The 27,164-nt window shown below is 40.5% G+C and overlaps 1 protein-coding gene across 11 annotated transcripts in view; it reads right to left on the bottom strand.

Moving 5' to 3' along the window:
• Positions 1-2,265: 2,265 nt before the first annotated feature.
• Positions 2,266-27,164, bottom strand: part of LOC122540403 (protein polyglycylase TTLL10-like) — a 159,576-nt gene continuing 134,677 nt past the window's right edge. For all 11 annotated transcript variants that reach the window (XM_043676101.2, XM_087980323.1, XM_087980328.1 and 8 more), the window contains 2 exons: positions 3,300-3,393; positions 2,266-3,145 (listed from right to left, as the gene is read on the bottom strand). In XM_043676101.2, the coding sequence (XP_043532036.2) occupies positions 2,532-3,145; positions 3,300-3,393 (708 nt within the window). In that variant the 3' untranslated portion in view covers positions 2,266-2,531. The remainder of the gene's footprint in view (positions 3,146-3,299; positions 3,394-27,164) is intronic.

Here is a 27,164-nt window from a genome sequence, read left to right as displayed (position 1 = left end):
AACATAACTTCCTTGTTTTTGAATTCCACACCCTTATTAATAATGCCTAAGGTACTCTATGTTTTATTAAATACCCTCTCAACGTATCCTACCTTCAATGATAGACATACATATGTATATATGTCCCTCGCTTCTGCAGTCCCTGTAAAATCACACCCTTTGTTTTATGTTGCTTCTCTTCCCATCAAGATTAATCACTGCACACTTTTCTGTATTATATTTTATCAACTACTTGACTATTTGTGTGTCAGAAGGTGTTTGCTGATTAGCTTCAGTATTCCTGTTGTCATGGTGGTTTCTTTTTAAAAAATGTAGTCTGAGAGAAATAGTTTTGAAATCTAATTGGAATTCTGTTTTCACTTTGGAAGAATTTATGAAAAAACAATGTAAATTGAGTATTACATTATCCTTTCAAGATAGATGATTCTACATTTTTTTAGGAGGGGTCTTTGGTGAAACAGCCGTACCTTGGAAAACAGCTTTTAACTTGGGACAATTCTGCATGGTTCCCAGCTGAAACTGAATGTATAAAGCAGCTGCTCCTTAAAAAATGGAGAAAATAATTTAGAATTATTAAAAAGAGGTTCCCTCAGTTTTAGGAGTTTTGCTTAAATGTTCCAGACCAGAAGTCTTTGGTTAAAACTGTAGAAGGGTTATTTGAAGCTGAGAACGTTTGCAATCATTTATATAATGAATCAAGGAAGAGAATTTCAGACTTTCATGATCAAAGCTAAGTCAAACCCTTACAGAGACAAAGACGGGCATTCTCTTTGGTGTTTATTATTACAATGGGATGCTGCTGGGATTAATGGGATTGTATTTTTACTAAGAGTTTATTAACCTTTAAATGTTATGCTAAATAGTTTTGTGTATTCTATTTTATCTTCATTTCTTTTGCATAATAAATATTTGTATAATTGTTAAAACCAAATCCGCAGCATTGCGCATATGTGGTGCATTGAAAGATCATCTTGTTAAAACCAAAAAAAAAATCAAGCCAGATTTCAGATTTAGTATCAGACTTGTCCAGTCATAACATCATCTAAGATAATAATAATACATACAAAGAGTAGCAAAGATCCTGATCATGAGGGAACTCCATTATAAACCTTCCTCTTGTCCAGATAAACAAACATACTTTTCAATAAAAAAAATCTGAAGTACGTTGAAATTGGAAGAATTTTTTTAAATCAAATATTCCTCCTGGCTATACCTTTAAAGAAGTGAATGCTTCATTACATAAATATAATTCAAATGTTTATGCTGACGTCTCATGAGTGCAGGAGAAACATTCTATGAATTTGCTGCAAATATTCTCATATTAAAACTGAATAAAAAAACCTTCTTTTTTATAATGTTGAACTGATTTACAAATGAACTCTTCTCTGTCATTTCTCCTCCTCTTGTGTTTCGCAATTTTCTTTCTATCCACTTCATGAGGACAACAATTCTGGATGGTTTATGGATCTACTGATACTGGGTACTGTTTTGCATCTTTCTAAAAATAGTATCTTTTGGGTGTGAGCCAAAATAACACAGTATTGACAAGCTAACTAACCACAGGGGGAATCACAGTGGAGCCAAAGACCACACACAAAACTTCAAAAGGACTCAGTGCTGATCATCAGGGAGTCATGGCTGATTACCAGGAGCCATCAGGACCAACTGTCCTGATTGAAATCAACCAATTCAATGTAAAATGAGGATTTAACATGGGTCCAATGTCTCTGATCTCTATTTCGACAGTTGTATACCATTTTAACCAAAAGGCGCCTTTGCAAAGTTTCAGACATGTGCTTGCACCAAGCAGATGGCCAGTCATCTTATTTGTTTGCTTGTAAACACAGGTTAACATCAGTAGAACCATTTCATAAAAGTACTTCAAAAATATGCCTGCATTCTGAATAGCAATGTCCTGTTTAATATCCTTATTTCAATTAATTAGATAAGTTCAGTTAAATAAGGCCACATTTTGTGGTAACGATTAATGTTGCAGATTAGTTATTAATGCTCAAAGTTACCAGCAAGTTCAACACAGAGATGTGAATATGAGTCTCTGATACTTGCTGGCTGATTTACCCAGCTCCACTATTTACTTGACATCTAACTCTTTATCACCCCATTATTTCTAGGAATTTGATGGATTTTTGCATTAACCTACTCTAGAAAGTTAGCCTAGGACACATTTATTCTGAACAAACCATGACAAACAATAAGAAAGATTTTAATTTCACAAAAATAAAACAGACAGACACACAATTATCAAAGACTCTTAATCTTGCACTATAAACACTTTATTGATTAGATTGTAACTTATGATTGTAATGGAGCATTGACTACACAGTGTCAGGTGTGAAATAAAGTCACTGGCTCACCTCTTAGGTGGTGCTTCTTAAAGATCAGAACACTTAATGATTGGCTTTTCATTATTCAAATTTACTTTTAATACTGGCATGAACTATTAAACAAAAAGACATTCCTGCCAGTAGTGACTAAGTTATGTCATGTGTTGATTTCTTTGGAGCGAACTTTCATTTCAGATAGTTTGCAGTGGCTTTCTTGGATGTAAGTGGAGTCCTGGTGATGATCAGGGAATGAAAGGAAGCATTAAATGTCATCAAGGTGTTCTCCAAGCTTTTGCACAGCTGACTACTGGCAGAATGTTTTTTGCGTATTAACTGTGTAGCTTTTGTTCTTTCTTTGCAAAGGCCTGGCTCTGAGCTGTGCTTGGTTTTACTCTGTTCCTCTGAAGTCACTCCATTTGAATGGTTGCTTGACTGTTGATTACTTTTAAGTCTAGCCTTGGCAGAACTCAGATGCTGTACTAGCGAAATTTCTGGGAGTGGCCTTTGTGAGAGCAGTGACTTAAACCTCTGAGTTGCTTTTGTGTGATTTAGAGTAGAATCTAACGTCGGTATAAACTCTAAACTAGTCAGAACCTTTATCTGGGGCCTGTTGTCATCCTTTTGAGGCCGTTTAAGAATGGTTGCTCTCTCCGAAATTCTGTATTCAAGCCTTGCCTTAAATCTCTTCTCAAATGGCTCTTTTGGAGAACCATTATAAAGGAGGACAAATTCTTTCTGTGCCTCAAGCGGCATGATGTACAGTCCTCTAGAACACTTTGTGAAGATCTCAAATATCAAATCTAATAGCAGAGAGAAAGAAAGAGAAGAAAACTACAATTGAATAGCTATTCCATTATTCATAAAGAAATATTTATTTGCATCCTTCAGCTTCTGTCAATATTTGCACAAATATTCTTCTGTAACTCTACATAAAGATAGAAATGGCCATCTTACCAAGAGCTTCATTTATTACTTTGGGAATGACTGATTTGAGAATTTCACAATTCATCTGTAAAGATGGGTTTGAGTTGATCTCAAGCAACCAGATCTGTAAAGCAAATCAAAAAAGAATGTGTCAACCCTTTGAATTCAATTTTCATTTAACCTCAAGTCATAGAAATCATTTTCAGATGTTTGTCCTATGGTTTAAATACATAACTGAGCCAGGCAGATCAAAAGAGAGAGAGAGAGAGAGAGAGAAAATGAGAGAGTGTGTGTGTGTGTGAGAGAGATAGAGAGAGAGGGAGACAGATAAACAGGTTGGTCAATTCTTTATCTCCCATTAGGAGAAATATTTGGTTGCTCAACCAGTATGAAGCAAATTTTGAGGGAACACTGGTGCAGAGTTAGTTGATTTCACTGGGGTTTGGCGAGGGAGAGGAAGAAATGAACCACTTCAGGTTCTACAGAAAAGGTTCATTTAGATTCCTGACATCTGCTCCTGGTCGATTTCTACATGACTGTATTGGAATGAACAGATGTCAGTTAAGAAACGTTTTGTTCTGAATTGTCGATGATTGTGAAGCCATGTTCTCCCATTGAACAGGATTATGTGGTTTGGACAGGAACCCTGACATTGCAGTCAAATGTGCTTCTGACCCCCACACTGTGACCTTCCCTCCCTGTTTAAGGTTGGTGGTGGGGTGCTTACTGATAATGTCACAATACAGCAAGACCTGACAATAAACACAGAGAATGCTGGAGAAACTCAGCAGGTCTGGCAGCATCCGTGGAGAGAGAAACAGAGTACAGTACAACTTTCTTCATTTGTTCAAAATGAAACAAATGTTTGAAAAGTAAAATGTATCAATAGATAATTATCTTGCTATATACAATCAATCAGTAGGGTGAAATGGATATCAAACACAACTTTAACTATGATAAACCATTAATCTCGGCCCATACAATGTCTTATAGACAATGCTATGCCCCACAAAGATGTTGCAGTGTTCCAGAGTTGTTGCCAGATCCTTTCACCATCTCTCCCTCCCTTCAATCTCAGTTTTACTTCCACTCTTTGGAACTTTCAAACATTTGTTACTTTGTGATACAGTACCTCTTGTTTCTTTCATTCTCTTCAGTTCTGTTACTGGCCCACACCATAAACTTGCACAATCAGCAGTGCTTTCTCAATAACAATACATTACAAATCATGAAAAACATCACAAGCACAACAGGAATTAGAAAGAGGACGCGTAGCATTGTCCACTAATGAAAGTCAGATCTTGCATCCATTTGAAATCTTATACAATTTTGGGACATTTCAAAGCAATTCTGAGCCAAGTATCACTTTTGGAGAGTAACCACTGACATGATGTATAAATAGAGAGATATAAATATAGCCAGCGAAAATAAGGTTTTTATCTCCATATGTACTTCTCCCCTAAAAGTAAGACTTCAAACTTGAGGTGAGATTGTGACAAGGTGCTTGTATTGATATTCACTACCAGAAATTCTCCTTTAGTAAGCGACTATTACTTGGGAAAATGCTATACTGACAGAATTGTGAGCTGTGTGCTGTATTAAGAGACAAGAATTCATTATACAAAGTATTCAGTTCTTTGTTTGTGTTATTATTTTGTGGTAGGGTCTTTGAACAATAGACAAAATGTTGGTTAAAAGATAAGAGAACAAACAATTAGCTGTTGAATTTTAAAGCAACAGTCATATGTATCACTGTATGTCCACTATGGCATGTCCAGAAAGCTGAATCATTCTAGGATAGGAACTTTGTAGGATAACCACTCCCTCTGAGATTAGCTGATGCAATTCTGAGTTTGGATCATTCAATTACATTCTCATATAAACTTCAGGGAAGGGAAAATGAGATGTCAACCAGAAGAAGCTTCCAAACAGGACTACTTGTGTCTCAAATAGCATAAGGAGCAAATGATAGCAAATGGGATTAGGTCTAAGCTCTGCAGTCCTTGCCCCCTACAGCCGTGAATGATGGTGGACAATTAAACAACTCATGGAGGAGGATGCTTCACAAATATCCTCATCCTCAATGATGGAACATAGATATCAGTCTTCAGCCAATTTGGTTCATTCTATGTGAATTCATGAAATGGTTGGAGACACTGATACTGCTACCGGCCCTGACAATATTCTGGCAATAGTACTGAAGACTCCTGAACTTTCCCCACCCTGAGTCAAACTGTTCCAGTGCAGCAACACTGTGCAACACTGCCATCTACCCAACAATATGCAAATTGCCCAGGTATGCCCTGAACACAAAAAGCAGGACAAATCCCAACCCAACCAATTACTTCCCCATCAGTCTATTCTCAATTATCAGTAAAGCGATGGAAGTTGTCATCAACAGTGTATCAAGCAGCACCTGCTCAGCAATGACCTGCTCAGTGATACCCAGTCTTTGGGCGGCATGGCAGCTCAGTGGTTAGCACTGCTGCTTCACAGTGCCAGGGACCCAACCTCAGGCGACTGTCTGTGTGGAGTTTGCACATTCTCCCCGTGTCTGTGTGGGTTTCCTGTGGGTGATTTGGTTTTCTCCCACAATCCAAAGATGTACATGTTAGGGTGAGTTGGCCATTCTAAATTGCCCAGAGTGTCCACGGATGTGTAGATTAGGTGCATTAGTCAGGGGTAAATATAGGATAATAGAGTAGGGGAATGGGTCTGGGCGAGTTACTCTTCAGAAGGTCGGTGTGGACTATTTGGGCCGATGAGCCTGTTTTCACGCTGTCGGGATTCTATGTTTCCATAACATGATTCAGCTTGGGTTCCGCTAGGGCAACTCAGCTCCTGATCTCGTTACAGCCTTGGTTCACACATGGACAAAAGATCTTAATTCCAGACGTGAGGTGAGAGCAATAGCTCTTGATACCTAGGCTGTAGTTGACCAAGTGTGGCATCAAGGAGTCTTAGTAAAAGTAGAATCAATGGGTATCGGGGATGAACTCGCTGGTGGTTAGAGACACACCTGACACATAGGAAGATGGATGTGGTTGTTGGACATGAGTTATCTCAGCTCCAGGATATCTCTACAAGAGTTCCTCAGGGTAGTGTCTTAGCCCCAACCATTTTTAGCTGCTTCATCAATGATCTTCCCTCCACCATAAGGTCAGAAATGGGAATGTTAGCCAATGAATGCATAATGTTCAGCAGCATTCACAACACCTCTGACTGAAGCAGTCCATGGTCATATGCAACAATATCCAGGCTTGGAGCGACAACTTGCAAGTACCACTTGTGTCAAAAAATGCCAGGCTATGACCATCTCCATTAAGAAATGATCTAACCTCTGCTCCTTGATATTCAATGGTGTTACCATTACTAAATCCACCACTATCAACATCCTTGAGATTACCATTGACCAGAAACAAAACTGGACTGGTCATATAAACACAGCAGCTACAAGAGCAGGTCAGAGGCCAGGAATACTGTGGCAAATAACTCATTTCCTGACTCCCCAAAAACCTGTCCAACGTCTACAAGGCATAAATCAGAAGTGTGGATGGATGGGTGCAACTTCAACAGCACTCAAGAAACTTGACACCATTCAAGACAAAGCAGCCCACTTGATTGGCACCAAATTCACAAGCATCCATTCCTGCCACCACCAATGCTCAGTAACAGCAGTATGTACTATCTACAAAACCTACTGGTACACTAATCATTCAGTTGGTCATTTCTGATCATCTATCAGTGGCAGACTGTTTGACCCATCCATAGTACCTGCATTAACACTTGCTGCTCTGTAAAGTGATAGGTAGGTGGGTGACTGGGTAAGGTGAAAGGTCAGTGGGTAAGGTGATTGGTACGTGGGTGAGTGGGTAAGGTGATAGGTACGTGGGTGAGTGGGTAAGGTGGCACATAGCTGTTTGATGGGCTGAACGATCATGTGACATGAGACTTGACCACCGACAGAAAACCCAAAGATCATGAAGGGTGGATTATTTATTTAATTGACATCAGATCATTACAAACAGGAAGAGAAATTAAGGAATAACAAGGAATTATTTATGGTGTACACATAGAACAAAGTCTGTGGTTTACATCGGGCTATTGAATCCTTTGTATATTTGTTCCCTTTCCCATCATCCCTCCATCCATTAAAAACCATATTATTTTCCACTGAGAGTCCAATCGACTTTTCCAGCTGCCCTCCCTCAATGTCACCACCTGCTGGTGGAGGTCCTGGCAAACTGTTCAGCACCCCACTGCAGGCATCTGCTGCTGAAGATCCTGTTACATTACTGTAACTGTATTGTGTTAAGTGGCAGATCACAGCCCATTCCTGTTCCTAATTTCTGTGTTTCCATCTCTATTATTACAGTGAATTGGACTTTGTGGCTGCTATTAAGGTGCTTCTCATCATCATAAAATGTAATATTTAGTGCTGCGTAGTAATTAATGTGAATACAATTTTATTTTACTGAGGTTTTCAATAAAAAACATTTAGTTACATGCTAGTTTAGACACTTCTGTATATGAACAAGTAGAGGGCACCTCTGAATTTTGAATAGTGCTACTCTAAGTTAGACTTTTTATAAAAAGGTGGATTATTTGACAATGTACCACAGAAGTAATCACACACATCACTTGTGCAATTTTAAACTATTTATTTTCTCTTTCTTGTGTTTTCACCACATATGTGAAAAAACTCTATATGAAAGTGTCGTTGTCTGCAATCACTCACTCGTGTGTATGATTGTCAACATCTGAAATTCTATGTCAGTGGTCATGGCAGTGTGGGGTTGTAACTCCTCCAGTTAGACACCTTGTGTGGGATATATGTTAATGTCACACATCAGCAATCAAAAGGCAGATCCAATTCCATTGGCAAGTAAACCTCAACAACTGAGGATCTGCCTACTGCTGCAGCCTACATCCACCATCACAGCTGTTGATATCACACAAATATCTTCTGCCTGAGTCACCTTGAGAACTTGTTTTAGATTTTGGTTTTGTATGAGTATTGTACTACTGACATTATAAACAGTATAACACTGACTACACTTCACTGGCCTTATAATGTGTCGAAGACATGAAAGGCATTATATAAATAAAGCTTTCATTTCTTTCAATCTTATACAGACTGAGCAGAACATCTCTGCTGTTGTACTCTACCACTCTTGAAAAGCTAACATTTCATTTGCCTTCCCAACTGCCAGCTGAACCTGCCTGTTAACCTGATGCAAATCCTGAACTAGGACTCCTAAGTTGCTTTGTACTTCGGATTTCTGAAACCTTTCCCATTTAGAAAATAGTCCATGTGTCTATTCTTTATGTGTAAGTGCTTAACCTCCCAATAACCCACATTATATTGCATTTGCCGCTTCTTTGCCCATTCTCCAAGCCTGTCCAAGTCCTTCTGCAGCTTCCTTGCCTCCTCAACACTATCTGTCCCTCCACCAATCTTCATGTCATCTTCAAACCTAGCAACAATGTCCTCAGTTCCCATATCCACATTGTGAATATATAATGTAAAGTTATCCCAACAATGACCTTGCAGAATTACACTAGTCATTGTCTACCATCCTGAAAAAATTCCACTTTATCCTCACTCTCTGTCTTCTATCAATCAGCCAACCCATGCCAATAACACTTGCCCCTAACACCATTGCAGCCTCCCATGTAGCACCTTGTCAAAAGCCTTCTGGAAATCCAACTGGCTCTCCTTTGACTAACTTGTTCCTTACCGTCACAAAGAATTAAAACAATTTGTCAGGCATGAAGAAACCATGCCCATTCAGCACTATTTTACCATGTGATTCAAAGTATTGGCAATCTCATCATGGACTCTCAAATCTTACCAGGGCCTGAAGTCAGGCTAACTGGTCTTTAAGTTCCTGTCTTTTACCTCCTTCCCTTCTTATACAGAAGTGTTACATTAGCCATTCTCCAGTCCACTGGGACCCTCTCTGACTCCCATGATTCCTGAAAGATCACCACCAGTACGCCCACAATTTTCTCAGCTATCTCCTTCATAACTCTGGGTGTAGTCCATCTGGTCTAGGTGATATATCCAACTGCAGATTTTTCAAGATGCAGATTTGCTCGCTGAGCTGGAAGGTTCATTTTCAAATGTTTCGACACCATACTAGGTAACATCTTCAGTGAGCCTCCAGATGAAGCATTGTTGATGATTCCTACTTTTTACTTCTATGTTTGGGTCCCTTTGGTTTGGTGATGTCATTTCCTGTGATGTCATCTCCCATGGTGATGTCATTTTCTGTTCTTTTTCTCAAGGGGTGGTAAATCGGGTCCAGGTCCAAGTCTGATGACAGTTTACTTCCCTAAACTACATTATTGAACTAATTAGGCTTTTCTCACAACAGACAATTGTCTCATCATTAGATCATTATTTCGAGATTTTTTTCATTGAACTTAAATTCCATCATCTGCCATGGCAGGATTCGAACCCAGGTCCTGCATCTGCAAACTTCAGCGTACCCAAAACTCGGCAGTCCTTCTCCCAACTCGTGCAGTCTCATTCATCCATCAGTCTGCTTGCACCAAACTACACTGACCACAATGTCCTGATTTTGAAATTCTCAACCTTGTTTTCCCTGATATATGTCTCCTTATGTGGCTTGGAATTAAATTTTGTTTTATAACTCTCTTGTGATGCACCAGGCATTTTACCTTGTTAACAGGATTAAGTAACTTTAAGGTGCTGCTATCTTCCTTCACTAATGTCCTTAATCCCTGGCAATGTTTGGTTGAGCAGGGAATGGAGGTGGTTATTCGGTAATCGAATGGCCGAGAAACCTCAAGCTAATATTTCTTGGCAGGTCCCATAGGATGTTGGATTGCCAAGGAGCACTCTTCCACCTTTGTTCAAGCCACGATTCCAACAGGCAAAACCAGAACTAGCTATAAATCTGACTTTACCATTACACATTATAAAATCAATTTAAAAATTGAGCTACTGTGATTTATTTTGTGTGAATGGTCATTTTGATTCTCCGTGTTTGTAATTTATTTTCTGAAACATTCACGGGACAAGGGTATTGGCGGCTTGGCCAGCATTTACTGTCTATCCCTCATCGGAGTCAAGCACATTGCTGTGGGTCTGGAGTCACATTTAGGCCAGACCAAGTAAGGATGGCAGTTTCCTTCCCTAAAGAACATAAGTGAACCAAATGGATTTTCCAACAATTGACTCATGGTCATCATTAGACTCTTAATTCCAGATATTCAAATTCCATCATCTGCCGTGGCACAATTCAGATCCATGACCACAGAACATTACCTGGATCTCTGGATTAACAGAGATAATACCACTCGGCCATTGCCTCCCTATAAATTAAAAAGTACTATATTAGAAGGGGCAGTTTGGCCACAGACATATCAACCTGGAATTTAGCAAAGGGTAGAGGCTGGAGGGCCGCTAAATTCTTGTTTGTCAGAATAAAGAATTATGATCTTTTACAACATCTCAATTAGTTTGCAAATCTTTCAGTGTAACTAAAACTTTGAATATCCACAAGATGGCAGCAAATAACTGCAATATTTACAAGGAACAATGCAAAGATACTAGGTAAAGTCACCGAAAACAATTGATCAAAGAAATAGGAATGCCATAAAGGCAAGGGAAGAGGAGAGGTCAAGGTAGGGAACCCCAGAGGCACCTGGAGATATGTGATAATGATGCAGGATGAGAAGCCAGAATAATTGGATGAGCTGCAGAGATCTCAAAGGATTGTGGAGCCAGACGTGATTACAGACATTTGGGGTGGGTGATTGGGGGCGATGGTGGCGTGATGGATTTGATAGAGGGATTTGAAAACAATGATGTGAATATCAGTCACTTTTAAATGTGAGGTAGCTTTCAAATGATCAGACGGTCATTCAAAGCTGCAGTTTCTGCTTGCGCTGAATTTATTCTTGGCCAGCAGAGGACTACTCCTGCCTACTTATTATGGCCATTTCTGACTCCGAGCTCCCTTTTGAGGGGATTATGTGAGGTAACATATTTTACTGTGGCCAAGGTTGAATGCCTCTAATGGTATTCACTGTACTTGGGCATGAGATTCTCACATGCATTTTCTGTCAGCTGTTTCTCGGCTAAAACCTAGATGCTGAATCTTTATAATATTCATTAAATATTTAGCATACAAGTCTCTGTAGGCGCACCTGGCAAATTACTGTGGCAGCAGAACACAGGCAAGCAACATCTGCCAGCCGTACTGATCAATGGATCTTGCTTACAAAGTGTGCCATTTTCTAATTGGTCAGTTCTGGAGTAGAAACCCTGTGACTGATTGCAGCGAGAAAAATATGATTTTCAACACCCTCAACTTTACCCAAAGGCCCTTAGGCACCCCACAAATGCATCAAATTCTTGGGTCGGAGGTCATGCGTTGACCACTCTGAAAACATGGCACACTGTTGTCAGCGATCCTGTATTAGTTGACGCTATTATGTTCTTCCCTTCAACATAAACATATCAGTTGCTTTAATCTTGATATTTAGCCAATGCCACTACTAGCAATGTTATATATTTCTCCTTGGTTTCTCTGGGATGTGGAAATCTACACATACACGTATTGTTGGCTCCTTATCCTAAGGCTCCTCCACTCCTTTATGTGTATCAGTGCATTTCAGATTACTAAATATAGGTCTCTACTGGAGTGTCTAAAATCTCTATCCTTCATAGATCTTTTGAGTGCCATATAGAACATAGAACAGTTCAGCACAGCAACGGCCCTTTTGCCCATGATGCTGTGCCGAACATGATGTCAAATTAAACTAATCCCTTCTGCCGGTCCTTGGCTCATATCCCTCCATTTCTTGTATATTAATGTGTTATCTAAAAGTCCCTTAAATGTCCTTATCTTATCTACTTCCATCACCACTCCTGGCAGCGTGTTCTAGACTCCTACCACTTTCTGTATAAAACTCCTGTCCCTCACATGTCCTTTGAATTTTCCTCGCTCACCTTAAATACATATTCCCCAATATTAGACAGTTCAACTCTGGAAAAAAGATCTGACCGTCAACCCTATCTATCCATGACATAATTTTATATACATCTATTATGTCTCTTCCCAGCCTCTGATGCTCCAGAGAAAACAACCTGAGTTTTTCTACTCTCTCCTTACAGTTCATATCTTCTAATCCAGGCAGCATCCTGGTAAACCTCTCCCTCTCCAAATCTTCCACAACCTCTCTGTAATGTGGTGATCAGAATTGAATGCAATACTCTAAGTGTGACCTAACCAGTTTTATAAGGCTTCAACATGACATCCTGACTCTTGTACTCAATTCCCTGACCAATAAAGGCAAGCATGTCATACGTCTTCTTTACCATCCTATCTATTTGTGTGACCACTTTCAGGGAGCTATGGACTTGATCCCCAAGATCCCTCTGTGTATCAGTGCTGTTCAGGGTCCTGCCATTAACTGTATACTTTTCCTTAGCATTTGATCTCCCAACGTGCAGCACCTCACACTTCTCTGGATTAAACTCCATCTGCCATTTCTCTGCCCATAACTGCAACTGATGCATATTCCACTGTATCCTATCTTCTTCCAAACTGCCCTACCAATGTTTGTGTAACATCATCAGTTGCATCATTTTCATTTGTATATTGCCTTATTAATGATTTGAGTTCATTTCTTGAAGACTATTTAAGACTATCTATGAGTAGTATATTTAATCTGATTGTTACTGCTTCAGACTGACCAACGAGATGATACAACTAATTCTGTCAAGGAATGTTGTGATTGTTTAAGACACGTCCCTGCAAAGGTACACACAGATCATACACGACATCCACCTTTTTGATGTCTGAAAGTTTTCCCCTCAAAGAACTTGCCATCCTTACCTGGGCTCTGGCCTACATGCCAAAACAACAAAATAACTTAGTGTCTGAATTTTTTTAAATTCAGAACAATAAATTAACAAATTTCTGAAACCTATTGGCAATATGTTTATCTTCCCAGCTTTTTTGTTCGTTATTCATTCATGCAATATGGCCATTACAGGTGACTGCTGCCTCACAGCGCCAGGGACCTGGATTTGATTCCTGCCTTGGGTGACTGTCTGTGTGGAGTTTGTACATTCCCCCGTGTCTGCGTGGGTTTCCTCCCACAATCCAAAGGTGTGCAGGTCAGGTGAACTGGCCATGCTAAATTGCCCATAGTGTTAGGTGCATTAGTCCGGGGTAAATATAGGGTAGGGGACTGGGTCTGGGTGGGCTACTCTTTGGAGGGTCAGTGTGGACTTGTTGGGCCGAAGGGCCTGTTTCCATGCTGTAGGGAACCTAATCTAAACTAATTATTGCCCATCCCGAATTGCTCTAGAGAAGGTGGTGTTGAGCTGTCTTCTTGAATCATAGGATATAGCGACACTGACAGTGCTATCAGGGAGCGTGTTCCAGAATTTTGATCCAGTGACACAGAAGTAACACTATATAGTTACAGGTCAGGAAAGTGTGTGGAATGGAGGGGAATATGCAGGTGATGGTGTTTCCATGCATTTGCTGTTCTTTTCCTTTTGGGTGGTGGAGAGCATGGGTTTGAAAGATCCTGTCACGAGACCCTCGATGTGATACCACAGTGCATCCTGTAGATGGTATATGTGCAAGAAGTGATGAAAGCAGCGAATGACGAATAAAGTAGATGGGGTTCGAGTTAAGAAGGCTGCTTTCTCCTCAATAATGTCAAACCTCTTAAGTATTGTTAGAGCTGTACTCATCCAGGTGAGTGTATGAAGTAGAAGGCTGTTTGCACTTGCATGAGTTTTGCACAGCTCTCAGGGGAGACAATAGCTTAGTGATATTATCACTGGATTTTTAATTCAAAAACCCAGAGAATGTTCTGAGGACATAGGTTTGAATCCCACCATGGCAGATGGTGGAATTTGCATGCAATAAAAATCTGGAATTAAGAGTCCAATGATTGTAATTGTCAGGAAAAACCCATCTGATTCACTAATGCTCTTTAGAGGAGGAACCTGGCTTCCTTACCTGGGGTCTGGCCTACATGTGGCTCCAGACCCACAGCAATGTGGATGACTCTTAACTGCCCTCTGGGCATTAGAGATGGACAATGAATACTGGGTTAGCCAGCGACATCCTCATCCTGTGAATGAATAAAATTCTCCATGCATATTTTGAGCATATAACTGGATGGTGACAGAAGCTTCTGCTGTTACCACTCTGCTGGTGCATACATTGAAGTAAACAATGTTATATGTCACCACTTTGAGTGTCAATATGCTGGTCAACCTTATCATATGATTGTGTAGTTTGTCTAGATATTTCATGGATCTTGTCTTGCTGTTATTTGGTATGTGCTCCTGCTTGCTTAGATGCTGGACCTGCCTGACACCCATTTCTGAGTTCTCATAAAATTGAAACATTTGTTTTGGGTTTTGTTTTCTGCAATGGCATTTCTAATATCCTCTGCTACCACATACCTTGCATACCACATTAAAACCTGGGTAGTTTCTGGGCACATGAATGAAGCTCCAATGCCTACACTTCTTGCTAAGCCTACTCAGTTGGTTATTTGGTAATTAAGGGATGTATCAGGCAAAGCCTCTAGATTCTGCCCATGGCTTTGTATTTCTATCTGTTTTACTGTTGTACTTCCATGGTGTAACCTTATGTTGTGCTGGGCCATCTTGTCTTTTTGAAACTTTTCCACTGGGGAGAAGTTATGACAAACTTAATTATTGTGTTGACTAGCTTTGCTGCTGAGAAATCACGAAGGTATGACTTGTCTCTGCAAATACTTCTAAATTAGTCTACGGCCTTTGTCAGTTGATGTCCGAAGGACAGGGATTCCCGATGGAATATTCTGAATTTGAGCTTTACTTGTCATTAATCTTTGAGAGTTAATCATATTGTCTCTGGATTTTTAAGGTGTTAATCGGACAGACCTGATGTGTCTAATCTGTGAGACCTTCATTGCCTATAGCAATTTGAATCTTAATGACTTGTTGACCTGCTTTCAGACCAGAGAGCACCCATTAAGAGGATCGAGATCAGAGAGGGTCAGAGGCTTGTCGTAGGTGAGTGAGGGTACTCATGGGAGAGGGGTAATGGCTGAGGGATCAAGGAAGTACACCACTTTTAGATGCTGGGACCTGCCGTCAAGCAGTGAGTGCCTGTGAATGAGGGACCTCCACCTTGAAACTCAAACCCGACTTTGCTTCTTGAGCTCCCCACACAGGGACTGTGCCAGCCACTGCAGGTTGTCTACCATTAGAAGTATGATGAAGCCTGTAAGTGGGTATTAACTGTCCACTTAAGAGTGTTAATTTGGCTTTGAGGTAGGAAGACATTCCAAGAGAATTCCAGACCCAGAGTTTATTGAGACTGAGGTGCGACAGCAGCAGAATCTTTACTCTCGACCAAATAATGATCCTGCTGCCTCCAAACAGGGAGGGAATTAATATCTTCTTTTATTGATTTATGGTAATTGAGCAGCATTGGTGAGGCCAACGTTTATTGAAGTAGGTGGCTGTGAGTTGCCTTTGTGAACCACTGTATCCCATTTGGGACACTATCTGCCAAAGCTGCACATTTCCAATAAAGGTTTCAGACAAACGAGGAATTCAAGTTCAAATATCGGGACTCTCAGCCATTTGAAACTAATTGTTCTTATTTGGTAGGTTTAGTTAATTCTTGTCCAAGATACTTTCATCAACATCCTTGGAAAGAGGAATAGATGCAATAATAATGTAAAACAATACCCTTTGCCTCTGAGTGTCAAACTAAAGGGAAGGAAAGTTTAGGATAGATTTTTCTCTTTGCTGCACTTGGCGAGTGTTCACTTGGAAACTGTGGGGCAATATCTGTCATACTCTCTTTCTGAACAGTGCCCTTAATGACGTGTAATTAATCAAATCCAACCCAACAACTGGATTTGAAAATTACTAACTGCTTGTTTTCCGCTAACTTGCAGGTCATTCTGATTGGGACACATGCCAGTGACTTCCATCACCACAACGGTCCTAATCAAACACGATCATGGGAGTGGCATCGCTGTGAGGGCAGAGTTTGAAGAAAAAGGTGCCATACTACCTTCTCAGGTAATCAGGAAAGAGCAATATAGTTGGTCTAGCCAGCACTACCCAAGTCCTAAAGGGAAACAAGAGAAAGAGCTCCTCTTGAAGATGTAGGTAGTGAGGAAAGAGATCAATGTGAGACTGGTACAGTTGGGAAAAGGAGCAAGTCAAACAGTCAGGGCAGGCAGGAACAAAGCAGAGAACAAGGTAGGACTAATAAATTAAACTGCATTTATTTCAGTGCAAGAGGCCAAACAGAAAAGACATATGAAGTCACGGTATGGTTAGAAACATGGGACTGGGATATCATAGCAGTTACAGAAATGTGGTTCAAGAATGGAGAGGACTGGCAGCTTAATGTTCCAGGATACAAATGCTACAGGAAGGATAGAAAGGAAGGCAAGAGAGGAGGGGGAGTGGCGTTTTTAATAAAGTTTAGCATTATGGCTGTACTTAGGGAGGATATTCCTGGGAATACATCCAGGGATGTTATTTGGTGGAACTGAGAAATAAAAAAGGGATGACCATCTTATTGGGATTGTATTATAGACCTCCTAATAGTCAGAGGGAAATTGAGAAACAAACTTGTAAGGAGATCTCAGCTATCTGTAAGAATAATAGGGTAATTATGGTAGGGAATTTTAACTTTCCAAACATAGATAGGTCTGCCATAGTATTAAGTGTTGAGATGGAGAGGAATTTGTTAAGTGTGTACAAGAACATTTTCTGATTCAGTATGTGGATGTACCTACTAGAGAAGGTGCAAAACTTGATCTATGGGAAATAAGGCAGGGCAGGTGACTGGGGTGTCAGTGGGGGAGCACTTTGGAGCCAGCGACCATAATTCTATTCATTTAAAAATAGTGATGGAAAAAGATAGACCAGATCTAAAAGTTGAAGTTCTAAATTGGAGGAAGGCCAGTTTTGACAGTATTAGGCAAAAACTTTCAAAAGTTGATTGGAGGGCAGAAGAACGCAAGTATGGGGACGGCTAGAAAATGGGAAGCCTTCAAACATGAAATAACAAGACTCCAGAGACAGTATATTCCTGTTAGGGTGAAAGGCAAGGATGGTTGGTGTAGGGAATTCTGGATGACTAATGAAATTGAGGTCAAAATGTGTAGTGCTGGTAAAGCACAGCCGGTCAGGCAGTGTCCAAGGACCAGGACAGTCGACGTTTCGAGCATAAGGCCTTCATCAGGAATTGTTGATGGAGACCTTATGCTTGAAACGTCAACTCTCCTGCTCCTCAGATGCTGCCTGACTGCCTGTGCTTTTCCAGCACCACACTTTTTGACTCTGATCTCCAGCATCTGCAGTCCTCATGTTCTCCTCGAGAAATTGATGTTTTACTGAAGAAAAAGAAGAAAGCATATATCAGGTATAGAGATCGAGTGAATCCTTATATTAAGAGTATAAAGGCAGTAGGAGTGTACTTAATAGGGAAAACAGGAGGGCAAAAAGGGGCTATGAGATGGCTTTGGCAAATAGGATTGAGGAGAATCCAAAGGAATTCTATAAATATATTAAGGACAAAAGGGTAACTAGGGAAAGAATAGGCCCCTCAAAGACCAGCAAGACAGCCGCTGTGTGGAGCCACAGGAGATGGGGGAGATACTAAATGAGTATTTGCATCAGTGTTTACTGTGAAGAAGGACATTGAAAATATAGAATGTGGGGAAATAGGTGATGACATCTTGAAAAATGTCCATATTACAGGTGAGGAGGTGATGGATGTCTTAAAATGCATAAAGGTGGATAAATCCCCAGGATCTGATCAGGTGTGCCCTAGAACATTGTGAGAAGCTAGAGAGGTGATTGCTGGGCCCCTTGCTGAGATATTTGGATCACCAATAATCACAGGTGAGGTGCCGGATGACTGGAGGTTGACTAATGTGGTGCCACTATTCAAGGAAGGTGCTAAGGAAAAGCCAGGGAACTATTGACTGGTAAGCCTGATGATGGTGGTGGGCAAGTTGTTGGAGGGAATCCTGAGGGACAGGATTCACAGTATTTCGAAAAGCAAGGACTGATTAGGGATCATCAACATGGCTTTGTGTGTGGGAAATCATGTCTCACAAACTTGATTGAGTTTTTTTTGAAGAAGCAACCAAGAGGATTGATGACGGCAGGGCAGGTGGACATGATCGACATGGAGTCAAAACGTGTGGTGCTGAAAAAGCACAGCAGGTCAGGCAGCATCCAAGAAGCAGGAGAATGAGGGCTTATGCTCAAAATGTCGACTCTCCTACTCCTCAGATGCTGCCTGACCTGCTGTGGTTTTCCAGCACCCCACTTTTTGACTCTGATCTCCAGCATCTCCTCATTGCAGTGACTTATATGGACTTCAGTCATATGACATTTGACAAGGTTCCTCATGGTAGACTGGTTAGCAACGTTGGGTTTCATGGAATACAGGGAGAACTAGCCATTTGGATACAGAACTGGCTCGAAGGGAGAAGACAGGGTGGTGAGGATGAGTTGGATTTCAGACTAGAGGCCTGTGACCAATGGTGTGCCACAAGGATCGGTGCTGGGTCCACTGCTTTTCATTATTTATATAAATGATTTGGATGTGAACATAGGAGGTCTAGTTAGTAAGTTTGCAGATTATACCAAAATTGGAGGTGTAGTGGACAGTGAAGAAGGTTATTTCAGAGTACAGCAGGATCTTGATCAGATGGGCCAATGGGCTGAGGAGTGGCAGATGGAGTTTAATTTAGATACATGTGAAGTGCTGCTTTTTGGAAAGGCAAATCAGGGCAGGACGAATACTTAATGGTAAGGTCCTGGGAAGTGTTGCTGAACAAAGAGACCTTGGAGTGCAGGTTTATTGTTCCTTGAAAGTGGAGTCACAGATAGATAAAATAGTGGAGAAGGCATTTGGTATGCTTTCCGTTATTGATCAGAGCATTAAGTATAGGAGTTGGGAGGTCATGTTGCAGCTGTTCAGGACATTGGTCAGGCCACTTTTGGAATATTGTTTGCAATTCAGGTCTCCTTCCTATTGGAAGGATATTGTGAAACTTGAAAGGGTTCAGAAAAGATTTAAGAGGATGTTGCCAGGGTTGGAGTGTTTGAGCTACAGGGAGAGGCTGAATAGGCTGGGGCTGTTTTCCCTGGAGTATCAGAGGCTGAAGGGTGACCTTTATAGAGATTTATAAAATCATGAGGGGCATGGATAGGGTAAACAGACAAGGTCTTTTACCTGGGACTGTGGAGTCCAGAACTAGGGGGCATAGGTTTAGGGTAAGAGGGGCAAGATTTAAAAGGAACCTAAGGAGTAACTTTTTCACGCAGAGGGTGGTACCTGTGTGGAATGAGCTGCCAGAGGAAGTGGTGGAGGCTGGTACAATTACAACATTTTAAAGGCATCTGGATTGGTAGATGGATAGGAAGGATTTAGAGAGATATGGACCAAGTGCTGGCAAACGGGTCTAGATTAGTTAGAATATCTGGTCGGCACAGAGAGGTCGGACCGAAGGGTCTGTTTCCATGCTGCACATCTCTTTGACTCTTTGACTCTATGTAGCCTTCAAACCTCAAAAACCAGGAAGTTAAATTATATCATTGCAGAGTTTCAGGTTATTGGTATGGTATCTTCACTGAAGCTACCTCTACAATTGATACCATGAGAACTCCATGCAGGCAATTTTATCTTAAACTTCACCTTTTTGAGTAAGTCTGTAGCCATTCTCCACCCCACTACGTGTTGGTGTCCATCCCCTTATCTATATTCTTGCATTTCCCCCAACCCCAAAATATATTGAGATATTTATTCATTTAAAGAGCTTGTTAAATGCAACAACATCAACCTGTGTTTATATATCATGTTTAAATTACTAAAAGATTTCAAGACTCTCAGTGACAGTTGCTGTTATTGTTTTATGTAGTGGTGCAGAAAAAAGGTGTCTTCTGAGGCAAGCAGTTGGAATTAACAAAGCAGAAGCATAGTTGCTTAACGCTCATTAAGGTTGGTGTGCAATATCTTGGGCATAGTGCCACAAACTTGTCACTTGGTTTCAAATGGTTTCCAACAGATTAAAAATATTTACGAGATGTTCAAGACTGTTTTTACAAGTAAACTATCACCAGATAACAAACATCAATAACATTCTAGCAAGAATTTGCTGAATATTATTTCACTCTACTGATTGTGCTGGTCTCCAGGTTTATTAATCCAAACATTACGGATACAATAGCATGTGGAAGATTTGTACTTAAGAATAATTCTATGTGTTTTATGTGGATTTAAACACCATGGTGACAGTAACAACATTCCCACAAAGCAATCAACTGGTCTTTCCCTTGGTATTTAGCTTGGTAGCCATTTGGGATTTGTCTTTCAATTTTCAAAATTAATTTCACACATCTCGTTCGTCAATTAATTTACAATTCTATCTCATGTCAATGTAGCAAAATTCCAAAATAAGAAATATGAAAAACCCAAGGTAGGACAACCAGCTGCCTGAAAGCATTCATCAGAATCTTAATTATGCAGCATTACATTTGGGAAATGTCAAGATGTTGTTATGAAAGACTGAAATGCATTTATACAGCACCTTCTGCAACCTTGGAATATCCAAAGGTCTTTATAATCAATCACTATTTGTAATGTAAGAAACATGGCAGCTAGTTTGCATGCAGCAAGCTCCTATAAGACTTATCAGTTCTGGGGAAATGTCACCAGATGCCTGAAAGGTTAACTCTGATTTCTCTTCACAGATGCTGCCAGACATGCTGAGGTTTTTCAGCAACTTCTGTTTTTGTTTCTGATTGAAAGCATCCACAGCACTTTTGATTTTCATTTAGCTCCTATAACCTGTTTGAGTGATGTTGGTTGAGGGATAAGTGTTGATTAGAACACCAAGTTGAATTCAACTGCTCTTCTTCAAATTGTGCCTTTGGATATTTTGCATCAACCTGAGAGGGCAGGCGAGGGTCATTGTTTAACAGCGTATCCAATAGGCTGTATCTCCGACAGTGCAGCTTGGTACTACACTGATGTGTCAGATTTGATTATGGGATCAAATTTCTGGAGTGGGACTTGGATCCAACATCTTCCAAACCAGAGGCAAGAGCTGTGTCAATCAAGCTTAAAGAAGGCATCCTATTATGGCATATAATTACCTTTGGAAGAAATTTAGACTTAGACAAAGCATCTTTCTCCATCATTTGCCTGTAAAGACCACTTATTCATGAAGACAATTAGGACAATGAACATGCGACACTTTCTTACATGAAGTAGAAAGGATTCAGAATTTATGTACATGTTCCAAAGGCCTTTTGCCTGAATGTACAGACTTCCATGGACATAATATGTATCTTTCATGGGTTCACCTGTAAGATGCAGACTGTCAGAGGATTCTATTATGTAGCTTCATATTTTTATGGATGGCACAGTGGCTCAGTGGTTAGCACTGCTGCCTCACGGTGCCAGGGACCTATGTTTGATTCCAAACTTTAGCGACTGCGTGGAGTTTGCACATTCTACTCATGTCTGTGTGGGTGTCCAATGGGCGCTCTGGTTTTCTCCCACAGTCCAAAAGTGTGTAGATTGGCCATGCTAAATTGCCCCATAGTGTCTAGGGATGTGCAGGATAAGTGGGTTAGCCATGGGAAATACAGGGATAGAGTGGGGTGCTGTTTGAAGGGTCAGTGCAGACTCAATGGGCCAGATGGCCTCTTTCCACACTGTTGGGATTCTATGATTCACATTCTCGGGCTGAGACTATCTTGGAAAAAATGACGAGGGATCATTTTTAGTGGTTCCAATATGCCTTTCAAAGGCACCTATAACTGTACAGGACATCATCAGCACCTCTATTAATAACCCCACAGATTTGGAGATGCCAGTGTTGGGTATCACAACCACCTGGTGAAGGAGCAGCGTTTCGAAAGCTAGTGCTGTTGGACTATAACCTGGTGGTGTGTGATTTTTAACCCCACAGAGGAGTACATTTAAAAAGGAAATCCAGAGTCCTGTGTAAAATGCTAAAAGATGTGCAGTACAGGACAGCAGACCAAAATAGCGGGAGTTAGGACCAGGCAAATCAGGAAGCAACTTACACTTGCTGCTGTGTTTAAGACTAGAATCCCTATAAAGTCTAAGAGGAAGGAAAGGCTCAGTGTTGTTTTGTGCTTTGAGGTACTGGATATCCCATTACTGTCGATAGAAAAGGTGACAGCGATCAATACCGTCAATTTGGAATTTTATTCTTTGTGGGTGTCTTCTTTTTCCTGGATCTCCCCTCTGTCCTCACATTTATGACACTTCAAGTCAGGAGGTGCAAAATTCTGCCGACAGTAATGAACCAAAAACAGAGCCAAGAAAGACTGCAAATGTAGAGAAAATCTCCTTTTGAATAGTGTCATGTTAACTGGGGTCTATCCTCCTGCACTGTAGCAGTGTTATACTTTAAGTAATTAAAAAGAAACAGCCATTACGAATTGTAAATAAAAATGACATAACTGCAGATTCTGGGAATCAGAAACAAAAACAGAAATTGCTGGACTAGCTCAGCAGGTCTCACAGCATCTGTGGAGAGAAAGAAGAGTTAATATTTTGAGTCCAGTGACCCTTCCTATAAAAATCCTATGTTCCTTCACTGAGTATTTGGTTGGGTTTTGTCAAGTAAGTTTTAAAATTTCTGATACGAGTATGGTTTTACAGGAGCCACTACTAGCATATCTGGCTAGACACTTAAGAGTTTAAAACTCCTATTTGAGTGAAAGACTATCACTGAACTCCTGGTCTGCTCAGCTGTGTCTATGCTATCTGCTTTTCAGATTTATTAAAGCACTGCCCTATCCAGCTCAACCCTATCCATTGTCTTCCACAATTGTCATGTAAAAATGGACATCAATTCTTTCATCCTTTCCACCGCCAACCTCCCCCACCTCATTGTGAGGCGGACAAATTAATAATCAAACATTGGAATAATCTCAACCCTTCATTTCAGAACTGGCACTGTCGAAAAGCAAATGAAGGAACAAAGTCCTTTAATTAATCAGAAAGGATGTTTCAATGAACAGGTATCAGATCCTTCATTGTATTCTGGGATTACTCACTGTGCAGGGCTTACATACCAGTACCACAAGCAGCAATTTACTGAAACACGAGAGGTCTCTATTTCTAATTCATTGCCATTCCCTTTATTCCCATTCAATTACATGACAAGAGTATGCATTGTGTAGTGTTTTGCATACATTAATGCAATCCAAATAAATCCTGGCTAGGTCAGTGCTGTGTTACACGCTGCCATCTGCATGTGTTTGATTGGTCTGGGCACTGCTAGGCAACTAATTTAGAAGCTACCGAAAAGAAAATGACTGTGACTAACGCAAACTATTGTCTCATTATTTTCTTTTAAAATGAAATCCTTCAATAAAAACCTGATAGTTGATATGCACCACAGCAGGTAAACCATACATGTATATTAAATGAGATTTTTTTTTAACGACCACTACAGCTGCACAGTTTTGGATCATTTACATTGAATTACACTAAGCCAAGACATGATGCAACCAATTGACAGAAAGATGAAACTAGGGTCTATGAAATACATACAGACATACGAATTACATGTAGAAGTAGGTAATTCAATCAGCCCATGGCCCCTCAGCGGGAAACAAAGTAGTGGCACAGTGGTTAGCACTGCTGCCTCACAGCGCCAGAGACCCGGGTTCAATTCCTGTCTCAGGCGACTGACTGTGTGGAGTTTGCACGTTCTCCCCGTGTCTGCGTGGGTTTCCTCAGGGTGCTCCGGTTTCCTCCCACAGTCCAAAGATGTGCAGGTCAGGTGAATTGGCCATGCTAAATTGCCCGTAGTTTTAGGTAAGGGGTAAATGTAAGGGTATGGGTGGGTTGCGCTTCGGCGGGGCGGTGTGGACTTGTTGGGCCGAAGGGCCTGTTTCCACACTGTAAGTAATCTAATCTAATCTAATCTAATTGGAAATGAGCACTGGAAATATTGGAGCTCCATTCTGAAGTATACAAAACTAGTCAGACCAGGATGTGCCATTCACAAGTTTGACTGGTCTTTCCTTCTGAGTGATCTGTTTGTGTTTCCAATTCCACATTTCCCCTAATACTAACAAATATAAACACCTTCTTTTCAAATGGAGGCAAAATCCTATCAATGTTTCACAATGATAGTCATGATACTGACATTTCTCTCATCCACAATGTTGTTTTTTTTCTAACCTCTAAATTGCAAGCAGTTGCTCTCTAACTAGCCTCAGGAATTTTTGTGAACATCCTGGGGCTTGCAATTTAGACAGAGTGGTCCCTCAGTAGCAGGATATTATATCCTCTTGAACACACCATTAGTCTAAGTGATAATTATTTATTAAGAGTGTCTATCATAGTATACTGTCTTCAGGAATAAGTAGCAATATTTCTCATAATATTTCTGCAGAGTTCAATTAAGGTCAAATTTAGAAATTTCAAAGTATTGAATAACTTGCAGTCGCTACATGAAGATCAGAAGTTAGGGAGCATTACCTTTTTACAGTGAATGCTGTTGGAATATTCTTGGAAATGTGAAAGATGCTTGACACCTCTATATTTATTGGATCATATGCAATGCTCTGATGTAGTACTGGCCCAGTTGTCTTTAGTGAGTGATCCAGCACAGGATGCCAAGGAAGTTGTGAAAGAGTTTTTTCTCTCTCCTCCAATTTAACTAGAATAGTGAAGTTATGCATTAAACCCTGATATTGTAGAAAGATGTTTACTGCAAATCACAACAGCGTTCGTTCCAGTTTTGGAAAGCTCATTACAGGGAGCTTGTGTCATTTCCAATATATGGTGAGACAAACATCATTAACAACAACTAGTCTTTATGTAATGCCTTGATGCATAGGGCTCTGGCCCGAAACATCAATTTTCCTGCTCCTCAGATGTTGCCTGACCTGCTGTGCTTTTCCAGCAACATACTTTCAACGCATATTAAAATAGCCTGACATGTTTTACAGGCGCTTCATCAAAAGAAATTTAACACTGAGCCTCATAAGATGATATATGGGCAGGTGACCAAACACCTTTAGAGAGAATCACAAAGCAGAGCAGTTGCAGAGTGGAAGAAGTTCAGGGCGGGAAGTCAAAAGTTTGGAGTATTGACAGCTAAAGGAGTAGCCAGCAAAGATGGGTGATAATAATGGGGAATGCACCACAGCTAAATTTGGGAGAGCATAGAGGTCTTCAAGGGGGGAGGGTTGCAGGGGCAGATCTTTTTCCTGTCTTGAGTTTTGACATAGCGTCACAAAGCTGGTCCCTTTTTGCTAAAAGCTGTCCCTTTTCTCAAGGATACTGTGTCCTTGGGTTTTTTCCGAGGGGTCATAAATCCTTCCTGGTTCTGAAGTGACTAGTTTGGTACAGACATGAAAAAGGATTTTGAGAGGCCTTTTATTTATATGTAAACAAATGAGACTTCAGGCCAAAGTGATCATGGTTTAGATGTGACCTGTATAATGCAAGGTGAGTGGTCAGCTCTCTAGCTGGGCAGTTCAGTCCAGAACAAGGTAAGACTTCAGCTGTGTGGAAACAGACTCTTTCTCTCTCTCTCCTTCTGCCCTTCTAACTTCAACCTGGAAGCATTTGTTCCATTTTTTACTGTTTTGTTTTAAAGGGATTTGCTTATTGGGACTGTTGTGTATATTCGGAATAGTATAATTAAGACTAGTTTGGATAGATTGGTTCTGTTGGGCTTCTTTATTCTGTTCTTTGTGTTTCATTGTGCAAATTTTGTGAATAAATGTTTGTCCATTTTAAAACCTGGTATTCAACCTAGCTAACTTACTCTGGGTAATTCTCACTGTACACTTACAGAATTAAATTGTAAAGTTATGGTCTGGGCTGTCTGCTTAAGAATGTTTTGAGTGATCTGGCCTAGTCCGTGACAGATTGGGGGTCTTTGCAGGATTTTAAACAGCGAGTGGTAGGTGCTAGTGTCTTCATTTCAGGTGTTGGTTTGGTTGGGTAGACAAAGCTTGGGATAAGAATGGCTCTTTCAGTCGCCAAATGTTTTCTGGAAGTGGATGCGGTGACTTTGGAAGTTTTGCAATAGGTGAATAAGACTAAGCTGCAGGAATTAACAGACCAGCTGGGATTGGACCTGCCTGCTTCTGTGAGGAAAGGAGAGATAATTACAGCAATACCTCAGCATTTAAACTTGCCAGAGAAACCATCAGAATCTATCATGATGGCAATAATTCAATTACAAATTAAGCAGCTTGAGTTAGAGGTGAGAGATAAGGAAAGGGCAGCAGAAATGAAACAGTTTGAGTTACAATCAAAAGCAGAAGAGAGTGAAAAAGAGAGAGCAGCAGAAGAGAAATAAAAAGAGTGAGCTTTTGAACTTAAAAAACTGACACTTAAAAAGGAAAGTCAGCTTAAAAGGCTGGAGATAAAGGCTGAAGGTAGTCTAAGTGAGGAAAAGAGTGAGAATGAGCAAGCCCCTGGTAGTCAGAAGCCCAGTGAGAAACTGTTTAAGTATGTTCAAGCACTGCCTAAATTTGATGAGAAGGATGTGGAAGCTTTTTTCATCTCATTTGAAAAGGTGGCTAAACAAATGCAGTGACCAGTGGCAATGTGGGTTTTGTTGATCCAAACAAAACTTGTAGGCAGGGCTAGTAAGGTATTCACATCACTATCAGAGAGGTTATCTAGGGAGTATGAGGAGGTGAAAAAAGCCATTTTAAGTGCATATGAGCTTGTACCATAAGCCTATAGACAATATCTCAGGAATCTAAAGAGGGGCCCAGGTCAAACCTACATTGAGTTTGAAAGGATCAAACAGAGTAATTTCGATAGATGATTAAGAGCT

Source organism: Chiloscyllium plagiosum, unplaced genomic scaffold (assembly GCF_037043375.1).
Source record: "Chiloscyllium plagiosum isolate Xiang-an unplaced genomic scaffold, Cpla_swu_hap1 HiC_scaffold_37, whole genome shotgun sequence".
In the NCBI taxonomy this organism is placed as follows: Eukaryota; Metazoa; Chordata; class Chondrichthyes; order Orectolobiformes; family Hemiscylliidae; genus Chiloscyllium; species Chiloscyllium plagiosum.
This window is presented reverse-complemented; position numbering and strand designations above follow the sequence as displayed.